Below are 13,202 nucleotides of genomic sequence, written 5' to 3' on the forward strand. Positions count from 1 at the left end.
CCCCGAGAGTCTCTACGGCTTAAAGCAAGCACCCAAAAGTTGGTACAATAGAATCGACAAGTACTTTGCTGATCTGGGATACATGAAGTCCAATGTAGATCATACTCTCTACTACAAAGTTCAAGGGAAAGACATTACTATTGCACTTTTGTACGTAGATGATCTGATTGTGACCGGAAGCAAGGATAGCTTCATCAGAAAGCTAAAACAAGACTTATCTGCAGAGTTCGACATGAAAGATCTTGGACTTATGCACTATTGTCTTGGAATTGAGTTATGGAGAGATTCACACAGCACCTTTATGAGTTAGCTCAAATATGTTGCAGCCACTCCCATGGAACAGAGTTTGAAACTTACTCAAGATTCAGAAAAGTCTACAGTCAATGACAGGTACTACATGCAGCTCATTGGATCTCTTATATATCTGACTATCACACAGCCAGATATTTGTTATGCAGTAAGCTCACTTGCATAGTTTATGGCAAATCCAAAACAGTCTCACTGGAATGCAACCAAAAGAGTCTTGAGATACATCAGAGGTACAAGACAGTTTGGGATAGAATACAGAGGAAGTCATCCACGGTTGCATGGATACTGTGATAGTGACTATGCCGCAGATTGAGATCCACACAGGGATATGCATTTTTCCTTGATCAAGGTGCAATATCATGGTTGTCAAACAAACAACCAACTATTTCTTTGTCTTCACGACTGAAGTAGAATATAGGACACTCACTTCAAGTGCATGTCAGGCTTGAGTCAAAGCCAACATCAATATAATGTGATAATCAATCAGCTCAAGCATTGGCCAAGAATCCATTCTATCACTCCAGTACAAAGCACATTGATGTTAGAGAGCACTTCATCAGAGAAAGAGTGTTACTTGGTGACATCACACTCTAACATTGTGATAGCAAAGAGAATGTTGTAGACATCTTTACCAAACCACTCGGTAAAGTGCTTTTCGAGAAACCTTAACAAGCTCCTAGTTTGACACAGGGGAAGGACATTCCCATTAAAGGGGTGTGATAGAATGTAATGTTCTCCTTCTTCGATTCCCCAGAATCATCATCTTGAGGGAAGGCCTACTTTATGATGTTGATCTTAAGGGAAGGTGTTTAGAGATCACCCTCAACATCATGTTATCATATATGCATAGCACTAACACTTATAGAGTGCTATAAAGAAAAGGGTTAGATGCCCTAACCCTAACCCTAAATGGGTTTGTATATATTCTACATTTTCAACTAAATCTAGTGTACCATTAGTCATTTGTGGTGTGCTCTCTAGTTGTGCCCTCTCTCCTCATCTCCACTCTTCTCCTCTCCCCTCTTCATATTTTGTCACATGAAGCATCATACATAAAAAACAGCCCACCATGAGCTCAAGGGGTTCACCTTAAAAAAAGTTAGTATACCACATGCATTCAAAAGGAGGGATATTTTAATGGCACTTAAAATTTTTTTTAATAGATTTACAATAACAAGAGGGGTTTTTTAATTGAATTGTAGGAAAAATTTTGTTAGTACATAATTAAAGAGAGGTTGTTTTATAAGAGGGGAAATTTTATTTGAGGATTTTTTTAAATATCCCTTGAACCCACGTGATACCTAAGGTTTCTTAGTAGTGAACCCCCCAAGACCATGAGCTTCCTATTGACCACCAACAACTACCCTAGCATGGAAATAGCAGAGAAGCTCAACAAAAGGATGAAGCTTACTATCAAATAGCATGGCTTACTATTGACAATACCTTCCTAGACACAACAGGAGCTCCAACACCAATTCCTATCGACCAACACCTCCCCTGATACAAAAGAAACCTCGAAGCTTACTATCGATGCACATCGCCTTCCGAAGAGACAACCAATACAACCACCAAAAGCAAAAGATGGAAGCAAAATCAGGATGAAAGCAAGAGGAGGAGGATGAGCCAACAATATAAAACCTTGACGGAACGAGAAGCCATTGAAGGAGGCATGACCGACCCACAGAGAACGATGGCGGAGAGCCATAGAAAACGCCATCCTAAACAATATCCTAAAAACCTAAGAAGGCTATTCTAAAACCCCAATGACTAAGCCTAGTCTCATGCTAAATAATTTTGCCTTTAAACCCACTCACCTTTAAATCCCCACTCGAACAATTCCCATAAATAACCAAAAATCACATCAAACCCTTAAGACCTTGCATGAGCTATAACTCTCTTGTTATGCAACCAACCTCATGAATAATTTTAAGAGAAAATTTTGAGTCACATTTTTTAAAAATTGTATGGGAAGTGAACACGCTTACACAACATAAGAAGAATAATCTATAAATTCCAGAATGAAACCTAGGACTTGCAAAATTTATGTAAGAATGATGATAAGAGCCTATCTACGTGTACAAAATTGATTCAATAAAAAAGACGAGGACTGAGTCACTGATGTGTACTATTAGCCTCATGCCACCGATTGGCGGCAAGAGGCTATGGCATGATTGGCGTACTTGATGGACAACCGGACGTGGTCATCTCTAATGAGTGAGATTTCAAGCAAATCTTTAGTGTAGTGACTTAGATTTCAAGCACTATTATATGGCAAGCACTTTACATGGCATTAGCATTTGCCAAGAGAAAGCCTCACAAGCATGCCCATCATCAATCAGGTGCTTGTGGCGGCCCACAGCAAAATCTTTGCAATCTATCTATTGCTCGCCTTTGTTAGGAACGACCTTCACACCATTCATCTCCATCGATCCTTCGTCCATTTCGGGAACGCTGGGTACAATCATCTTCCAAAACCAGTGTTTCCTCCATACCATTGCCATCTCTTCGATGGGGATGTTCTTGGTTTCTGGGATGAAGAGGAGCGTGAACGCGCCCATAATGGCGACCCAGCCCGCAAAGAATAAGAAGATGCCGTATTTGAAGCGGCAGAGCATCGACAGAAAAGCCTGGGCGATCACAAACGTGAAGAGCATGTTTACGCAGACTGTGACACTCTGGCCAGATGAACGCGTCTCCAGCGGGAAAATTTCACTGGGGATGAGCCAGCCTAAGGGTCCCCAAGACCAAGCAAAGGCGGAAACAAAGACGCACACAAGCAGGACTATGACAATGGCCAGTCCATGCGAAAGTGTGCCGTTGTTGTGAAGCCCAACGCCTAGAAGAATCCCAATTGCCACCTGCAGCCATGCACAATTTTCGTAAGACAGGATTGCCTGATTTGGAATGAAACCAAATGCAACGAAGGATGGCGTCCACCGCAAATAAGGTCACGTACCTGAGATAAAAACATCTGCACGCATGCTTCGAGTAGCAGGAGTCTGCGTCCTAGCTTATCTACCGAGTAAATTGACACTACCGTGGATAGCACATTCACAGCTCCTGTGATTACAGCAGAATACAGAGATGCATCGTTCTTGAAACCCAGTGTTTGGAAAAGAACCGGGGCGTAAAACATGATTGCATTTATGCCTGTGAATTGCTGGAAAATCTGGAGAGCAATTGTTATTACCAACTGTGGCCTGTTCCTGCGTTGAACCAGATTTCTAAAGGGATGTTTCACTCCTTGTGCAATTCTACTTGCTTCCAAGAGGTCTTCGAACTCCGCTTCAACGTTATCTGTGCCTCGGATCTTCCTTAAAATTCCTCTTGCCTTATCCAGCTGGCCTCTTTCCACCAAGCTGTTGGGTGTCTCAACTACAACCAAGCTCCCCAGAGTCAGGCACAACGCAGGAACACCCGCAATACCTAATGAAACACGCCAACCCCAAGGTCTTATCCTCAATGTTCCATAGTTCACTAGGTTTGCAAAGAGGATCCCGATAGTAACATTCAGTTGGAAGAGAATGTTCAAAGCACCACGCAGGTGAGTTGGAGCAATCTCTGATAAGAAGAGCGGTACGGCCTGCAAGGAACAGGTTGGTATGTTATTGAAGATTCAAGCTCGCGCGAGGTATGGACAGCGGAAAATGCGGTGCAGATGATCCGGATGTTAAAAGGTAAAAGGGCTCACCTGATTTGCAAATCCAACCCCACACCCGAGCAGTATTCTGCCGACGATGAGCATGCCTAATTCCTGCGCGGCGGCATTGAAAATGACTCCCAAATCGAAGAAGAGACCTGCAATCAGCATGGTCGTTTTGCGGCCAAACCTTCTGGTCACGACAGAAGCGAAGAAGGTTGCGATGAGAGCCGCTAAATACAGGGAAGACGTGAACAGCTGGAGCGACTGATTGTTGTATTGGCAATAGGCGTCGCCGTTGGAAGTAGCACTAATCTTCTTCTTGTTGGCCTCCACCACAGGGAAGAATCTGGCCAAGAAATCATCCATAGAAGTGACTCCACCTACAGGTGCGTTATTGTTGTTAGATGAAAGCAGCAAAATCTTGAGTAGAGGGAAACATTGAGGGAGAGCAAAGCCCAAAGAGACGGTACCAGAAATGCCCACATCGTAGCCGAACATGAGTCCACCGGTAGCTGCTATGATACAGGTGATGATAACATAGACGGTGATCTTCCCTTCATAACGATCTGCTCTACCTCCGGGAGCTGGGGCTGTGAATGCTCCGCCAGCCATAGTTGGAAACTCGGGCTGTGCAAGGTCGCTACGGGATACGAAGTGGAAGGGAGACAAAGCTTGTGTAGTCTAGGAGGCAGAGAGATTCATGTGAGCAGATGTACAAGAATGATGCTAAGGGAGATATGACCACTCGACGTAGATGAGGAGATGATGGAAGGACGAAAGAATCGATAATCCCACGCTGGGTAGTGTTTGGAAACGCAAGTTCAGTGATTGGAAGGGCCAAAGCGAGGAAAGCGTTAACTGAGGAGACTGCAAGGACTGCTGGAAAGAGATAGGAAGCTTGATGACAACCTTTATAGAATTGACAGGTTCTAAAGACAAGCTGCAAGAAACGTGGATGGGTTGCAGGTAGCCGGAGGAGGTGGGCATTGCCTCAAATTCAGAAAAGGACGAGAGATGGACGGGGGAAGAGAAAAACTTCACGTGATGTCAACTGTGTAATGACGGCCTACACGAACCACTGATGGACGGGTGTCGGGTAAGGGATAGGGATGGAAGGTGGAACGAGGAGGTGGAGATGGAACACGAATGTAGATGGCTATGTGGAAGGAGTAGGGAATCCTAGAGGGTTGGAAACCGGTGAAACCGGTTGCCGGCCTAACGGAATTGCTCCCTATAGCGGCCGCTTGCCCCGTACTTGTCGATCGGCGTTGATTTCCGGCTGTCAACGAGCAATGGATGTATGGCGCATGCAAGTACCGATGTGGCAGGTGTTTTATTGGGTTTTCGTGTTTATGATTCGATGGAGGTGAGAGAGGTATGTACAGGAGCCTTTTGGAGTTATTTCAATTTTCATGTATTAAGTAGTTGGTTAATGAGGAATGTAAAGTTTTTTATTTACACTCCCAAGTTGTCAAATGAAACCGAGCAGCGATACTCTTGCAATCCATCCACCTGCATCTTCCACGATCCCATAAATCAATCCATCTCACCAATCCATGGGTGCATAGGCGGTGGGTCATCCTTGGATGTAGTTGAATATAGGCGCTACATGATTATTGTAAGCCCATCGACTAACCCATATATTCAGACCAAGTGAACTATCTGCAACAACAAATCTTTGTGCACCTTTCCGATCGTTGTCCTTCAAACCGGAGTGCCATGAAGCAAACAACCTTGAAAGTATATCAGACTAGTGAATTTTGACAGCAAAGGGGGACAAAAGCAACTTTGTTCAATCTACACTGGTGAGGATTGCTTTTACTTGGCATTTGGGCAATGAGGTTGCGTAGAGTATGGTCGGCTACTACTTCCACCAAATACAATTTTATGTTATGGTGAGTTCTAATTTGCAAATTGCCAACCAAAGATAGATTATGTAATGGGAAGATCTGTCCTCTTTGCAAGATCTGTATGAAATCTCACTTTCATCTTTTCTGGAGTTGTCTTATCACTAAGGCTATATCGGGACGTGTTCATAGTTGGTTTGCCAAAGCTCAAATCTGTGTTCCTTTTCAATGGAAAGTAGCTTTTCGTGGTGACAAGAGCACCATGACGGTCTATCAAGTGCAGGTGTGGATTCTTCTTCGGGCAGCCTTGCTTCAATACATTTGGCAAACTCGTAATGACGTAATTTTTCGTCAGCAAAAACTACCTTAGGATTTTTATCCAAAGGTGCAAGAGCCATTTTCGGAAGTACTCAGATTTTACTCCAATGACTTAAAGATTGATTATAGAGCGTTGAAAGACGCTACTTGAGATTTGACTATACTATTCCTATTTTCTTAATAACAAAATCTTCTCTCTTCGCAAAAAAAAAAAAAAAGGTTTTTGATTTACCGAAGATTTTTGATCCAATGGTCAGAATCAAAACTTGTAGTCGAAGAGAGAGAGAGAGAGAGAGAGAGAGAGAGAGAGAGAGAGAGAGAGAGAGAGAGAGAGAGAGAGAGAGAGAGAGCTCATGTTGAAAATGTCCTTTAATGCGCTTTCTTAACATATTCTTGATACATACCTGGTGCACAACCGGTGGCAAGTCATGGAGTTGCTTTGTTTCCGTATCGTTTTGCAAAAGGAATGCCATTTGTACGAAAATCCTCTAAGAGATGAAATACATGTGCACAACCGATGGATTTCACTATGTTTCTGTATCCTTTCCCACTAGTAAAGCAAAGGAATGCCATCTATATGAAAATTCTGTTGCTCGAGGAGATTCGGTTCAAGTTAGAAGAGATGAAATTTACATGTATAGCTCTAGTAAGGAAATTTTCAAAAATTGCAAAAATATACTTTGATCTTGTGAAAGACAAGGAGTCCAAAACATTGGAGTTGCTTGTTGTGAAGGGGTCGGGTGTGGATTGTGTTGCATTATACTACAAAATAGGTCGATTTGTCAAAAGGCCGGCCATTTTAAGGAGGCATCAGAATCCTAGGTAGAGTTGGACAATTGTCTACTTAATAGATCTTAGCACCAACGAGACAAAACACCTCACATCACTAGATATGTTAGACTTGAGCCCCGATAATGGAGGCTTCTGATCAAGGGGGAGGATTCCAAGGAGATATCTGCAACACTAACTTAACTTGTACATGCTCAAGGCTACACATCAACAATCCTAGCATCACTTGCTACTTAAGGAGTGAGGGCTACTCGCCATCATGGTCCAACAATTCCCATTCCTTTTTCACAGAAATGTAGACAAGGGATGGTGGAGTATCTTTTCCAAACGAAGATTCCAGAAGCACTGTACGCTAATGAGGAGAATCAATGTTGCAATCTTTCATGCATTCATTGATCCTTCAACGTCAAGGAACGGAAGTAGTTGGCTATGGCTCGTTGACAAAAAAGTGAGATCTCAATAGACAAATTCGAAATTTTCTTTTGGCAAATTATCAAAGCATGCCGCTCACTTCCATAGATGTAAATCACAGTTCGTGTCTGCCGATTTCAAAAAAGTAAGGTTGGACCACAAATCTTCTTGTATAGACCCAAAATGTTTTGGAATACTTCAAAATGAAGCCTTGACATGGAACAAATTAGAATACTTGAAGTCACCTCTGTCAAACTTCTCAAGCTCCCTTCTCTACATCAATAGCAAGAAGAATCTAATATAGTGAGAGCAAGAAGGCAATGCATCAAGGTGGATGCAGTTTTGTTGATAGTAGCATGCCTCACTCAATTATGAGTGATTTGTACCCAATGGGTCACATAGATCACATTAAATTGAAGGCCCATGCTCTTTCACTGGTTGTAACTACATAGTCTCCTTAATATATGACTAGTAGGCAACCCGTTGGTGCTGCGGGGTAAAACATGAGACATGATACATGTGTTGTTCTATGTAAAAGACATTGACCATTGATTCTAAACACTTCAACTTGCTTATTAATATAATTATTTGCATCATATCAATCTAGAAAAGGGAATTCGCTAGATGGGTGGTTGTGGATGTAAAAGACATTGGTGTATAAACAACCATTGATTTTAAGCACATCAACTTACTAACAAACATGATTATTTGCATGAAACCAAATGTAGAAAGCGAAGGTCGCTCATAATTTCCATATTTCTATGGAGATAGTTAGGAATATGGGGAGATCTACTGCATATCACATAGCTTTAGACTTGGAATCTTGATTCTTTTGTTACGATAGGGTTTCCATATTTCTATGGAGATAGTTATAAATATGAGGAGATCTATTGTATATCACATAGCTTTAGAGTTGGAATATTTTGTGACAATAGGGTAAAAATTTTGTTCATTTCTAAAGCTTTTTTAATATATATCTTTCCTTATAGTTTCCACACCCCTTCATTCATATTTTTTGCAAGCATACCCTTATTTTACTTATCAAAACCTTATGTTAAAGGGATGCATAATAGTTTAGTCAAGGCGTTAGAAAAATTTATATAATTACAAAGAATAGCTAACAAATGTTTCCCAGTTTGTCTTGTGTGGATATTTGGGTGATAGTTTCCCTGGTAGCTCTCAATTCTTACCATATTAGCCGTGTGTTGCATATTTCCCTTCACATGATTGGACTCTAGGGCCATGACTTTCCCCTTCTTGCGTACCATCTTCGAGTCACTCTCCAAAATGATGGAGATCTGCAACTTAGGGAGAATGGTAGCTTGGCATGGAACACTAGCATAGAGGCAAGCGGTGTGAAAACCATGCAGCTACTGGTTGAGGGTGGTAATCTAGTGCTTGTGAGCTGTAGAAACTCAAATGTTAGCAAGGAGACAGCATGGTAGAGCTTTGATTATCCATCATGCACTCATAATTGGCTAGCGATTGAACTTGCATGTCACTATGTTTGTTGTTGCAATGGCCGATGTTATCTACAAATCAGGAGGCTTCTACACCATGGCAGTTTCCAATTACTCTGATGACTATGCTTCTCTACGCTGAATTCAACCACCCATCCGGTCCAAAAATATGTTGTAATGGAGACAATATTCAGCTCCCCTCAAAACGCCTCCACCAATAATGGTCTAGAAGCCCATGAAGATGTTGAAAACTACATCATCATCCAAGGCACGCATGTCAAAGCAGAACTCCATTGGGTCTTCACTGCAATAGATCAATCCTCAATGCAATGGATGAATCCGCTTATTCAAACTGAGAAATAAGGTCATGGGTGTCCTTATAATGATTTCAACTATATGTGAAAGGAGGTTCCATATTTAGAACATTGTTATGATCAGAGCATGAGTGACCTTATCCTTTAGCTGAGTTTGCATGTATGCTATTGTCCAATTAAAAATTTAAACTATTTTGAAACGTGGGTAAACGGTTTTCAAAGGCTATGATGTAGGCCAAAGGTTTGTAAACATTTCATTATTGATTTTGAAGCACAGGACTCATATACTTGTGTCCATTGCTAGTCCTACATCCTAAGCTTCTACAGCAGCTGACTCCTACTCCTCGGTAGACCTTCAATTGTACAGTAACTTCTCCTCGATTGCTTGTTTTCTCCACCAAAATGGTCTCCACGGAGAACTTCTCTTATGAGACCCATTACAATCATGTTTTTGGACCTGCCTTGCTGTGCATGCATGTATATATAGAGACTATCACCTAAGAAGACTATAAGCATGGCGATGTACTCATCTTCTTTTTCAGCTTAGCCCTCCTCTAAATGCTTCCTTACTCTGCATCCTTTGCCTCCCTCATTCGTCTCTATCCTTAATATCCATTGATGTAGTTATTTCCATCAGCGAACAGTTTTTCCACGGATATTTCGTGATACCCTCAGATTCCTCCTAATTGGATTACTCTGCCCATTGCCCTCAGTGGACCCTCATTGCTCAAACTACAAATTGTTGATGAAGAAACGGCTTGGTGGTGTGTGTGGGCTGCAGGATGCGGTGGCAATCCTATGGTGAGAGGTAGACAGATTGAGGATCTAGGGAGGATCCAAGACGTAGAGCTGGGCGGGGATGGAGGAAGAGTTATGTGAGGAAAAGAGAGAACTTAGTCCTTTGACCTTCCATCTCCTCTCCTCGCAAAGCCTAGCGTCTCTCTACCTCCATTTGTCTCTTTGCATCCCCTTCAACGGAATCCACAAAAATTACGAAGAGAGTCTTCCTTTCTGACACGTGGCAAGATCTTCTCATCCAAGCTGCCACGTGTCCTCTTTTTTTACTTGTCAGTGGTTAATAGGTTAAAGATGGATTATAGTGCATATTTCTTTGTTGGATTTCTATCTATTGAATAATAATTGATGATCAACTTAGTTTTCAACTAGATATGAAAGTGTAAATACAATTACATTTCTTTTTGGGAATGTTTGAATTTGATTGTTAAAGTTTGTAAAAGTTTTTGGAAAGCATAGGTTTGCTATAGGGTTTTTTACTCCTTTTTAGAATTATGTAAAGAATTTGAAATCTTGAATGTAGAAAATTTTGTGAAGAATGTTTGGAAAGACTTGGGCCCTAGTGTGATGTCAATGGAAGAATTCAGATTTTGACTTGGAATCGGAAAAACAAGATGAATGGTATAGATCATTCAAGAGGCTTGCCTGACTTCACAAATTAATTAAGCAAGGACTGGTCCGAAGAACGGATAAATAAATCTCCTGAAATTGTCTTGAACATTTGATGTTTGATCACGTTCAATTTACCACAGAAAGGCAGCACAACAATGTAGTACGAGATGTGATGTAAGGCCACAACTCGAAATGGAGAGAGGAAGGATATGCGAAATCCTTACGGGAGCGATCTAGCAGAAAATCTCCAAAATTATGAAATTCTATATGAGCTGGGAGGTGTTTTGGGGGGAAAAAAACTTTTGAACAATGCTCTGAAGAGTAGAGACTGAGAGCTCACGAGTAGAAATAGCAGCAGCCACTCGTGACAAGATTCTGTTGTCGTGTCGTCAGTAAACGCGATCTGAGTTTGAACTTTCTGCAAAGTTGAAAATCTTTTCCAGACTTCGTAGTAGACTTGCGTCTTCTTCCTTCCGTTGACGTATCTTCTTCGTCTCCGTGGCCTTTCCGTTTCCTGTATAATAAGAACACCGCCATTTTTTTCACCTTCACTTTCCGGATTTCGACGGATTACATTCTTTCAAATTTGCCAGTTTCATCAAATATAGAGTCCTCATTAGACGGTGGAAGCACTGAGATAGCCGATTTCTATTGGGGTTCTCCACATAGGTGTGTTTTTCTCTCCACAGACACAGCCTGAGCCTTGCAGGAAAAGCTAAAACTCCTATTAACTCAATCAATCGCCTTTCAGTTGCGCTCACTTTACTCACATAATGCACAGCTTTGTGGGAACCACTCCGCATTCTTGGCAGTCGCCGACCAAATGCGCGACCAAAGTGCTCGCCGCTTTCCTTTATAATCTGTACGTTGTACCTAGCGTCGGCCAACAGTGATCGGCAGCGGGCTTAATTGATTCAGAAACAGACAGCTTTAGATTGGCGTCGCTCCGTTATATTCAATCGCCATACAGAGGAAACTCGCCGCCCCGTTTCATATAATGATCAATGCCGACCATCGTGAGACAGGATGAGCATCGTAGATTCGTATGAACGAAAATCCGAAATCGGAATTGCCCGCGTGCACTGGGAATCGCTCCGCCGTCGCCGTACTAGCCGCTCCCGTATACACCTGTCCACACGTGTCACCTGTGTAGGTCAAGTTCAACTGTACCACGTGCCATCCTTTCATCCGCCATCGCGTACCAGTTTCTTATTTGTCGACGTTTCTTTCACCGGTTCAAGTAGATTGTCAAGGAAGAGAAGATGAGTTAGCCTTGTCTCAACAAAATAATTATTACTTATTAGTCGAATCTGTAAAAGTTGCTCCGTGTTGCACCAAAGATTCATCGTGAATATAAATTTTGAAGCATTATCACTCACTAAAGAGATTTCGATAGATTTGGATTGATGGACTGGGACCCATTTACGAAGGGGATTCTACCAATAAAACTTTTATCTTACACGTACTTCATTAAATTTGGATCTCCAAAACCAAAGAAAGAAGTCCAAAATTTTTTGATGATAATTTTGGAAAGCATTATGCAAAAAAATACAAAGTTTCGCCAGGATTTACACCTTTTACTTAAATTTTCCAACAAAAATATATAAAATTATACAATTCCAACAACATTGAGAAACCAAAAAAATTAGCTCAATAAAATTTCTCTAGAATTTTATATTAATATATAAGTACAACTTCGATAAAAACATCCCTGAGGACGAGCAGGTGAGTAGTTGGCACAAGGACGTAGGGGGCATAGACAAGCAGGCGGAGTGAGAAGGGGCTAGCATAGGGGTGACGAGGGGATGGAACAAATAAGAGGTGATGTAACATCTAAGCAAGGGATGGGATGGCGTAGTTAGGGGCGAGGGGGATGGTGCAGCTAAGAGGTGCAACAAGATGGAGAAGGGGATGGCAAAAACCACACAAAAATCTATCTTTAAGTGAAAATTGGGTGTGAAAGTACTAACTTGATGAAAAAGTTTCAAATAAAGTACTTTCACACCCGACAAAACATCGAGTTGGAGGTTAACTTGATGCAAAAGTTTCAAATAAAGTACTTTCTCACTCGATTTTCATTTAAGGACATCCCATAAGCACATCTTCAAATTGTGTAAATCAAAATTTCAACCTAAAAGACCATGGATTGAGATTTTGTCCTCTTCTACAAAGTTGTAGATAGAAATTCAAGCTTTTTAATGCATCAAAAAAATCCCCAATCGGAGTTTGGAAGCAAAAGTTATGATCAAAATAGTGATTGCAACTTTTTTCTTGGAAGAGGAGACTCAGATTGTGTAATTCAAATTTTCAGCCTAATAGATCATGGAACTAGATTTCAACCTTTTCTACAAAGTTGTAGATAGAAATTCAATATTTATAAAGCATCAAAAATATTTTCAATATGAGCTTAGGATCAAAAGTTATGATCAAAATAGTGACTGTGCTGCTTTTTTCCTCAAAGAGGAGACTTAGATTGCGTAAATTAAATTTCAATGTAATAGATCATGGATTCAGATTTCAACCTCTTCTGCAAAGTTGTAGATAGAAATTCAATATTTCCAATGCATCAAAAACCTCCTCAATCAAAGTTAGGATCAAAAGTTATGATCAAAATAGTGATTGCTGCTTTTTTCTTAAAAGAGGCGACTTGTTGTGTCAATGCAAAAATTTGAGATAAGAGGATAACTTTACTCATAGGCACTAG

At 41.2% G+C, this 13,202-nt stretch overlaps 1 protein-coding gene across 1 annotated transcript; it reads right to left on the bottom strand.

Moving 5' to 3' along the window:
* Positions 1 to 2,305: 2,305 nt before the first annotated feature.
* LOC147901706 (sugar transport protein MST4-like) lies at positions 2,306 to 4,823 on the bottom strand. Its single transcript, XM_087374472.1, has 4 exons — positions 4,423 to 4,823; positions 4,001 to 4,332; positions 3,266 to 3,892; positions 2,306 to 3,167 (listed from the first exon to the last, which is right to left on the bottom strand). The coding sequence occupies exons 1-4, from the start codon at positions 4,562 to 4,564 to the stop codon at positions 2,688 to 2,690; spliced, it is 1,581 nt and encodes a 526-aa protein (XP_087230598.1). The 5' UTR covers positions 4,565 to 4,823; the 3' UTR covers positions 2,306 to 2,687.
* Between the last annotated feature and the right edge of the window lie 8,379 nt (positions 4,824 to 13,202).

This window comes from Dipteris shenzhenensis, chromosome 5, assembly GCF_047967505.1.
Source record: "Dipteris shenzhenensis isolate YYH24624 ecotype China chromosome 5, Dip_SZ_1.0, whole genome shotgun sequence".
Taxonomy (NCBI): Eukaryota; Viridiplantae; Streptophyta; class Polypodiopsida; order Gleicheniales; family Dipteridaceae; genus Dipteris; species Dipteris shenzhenensis.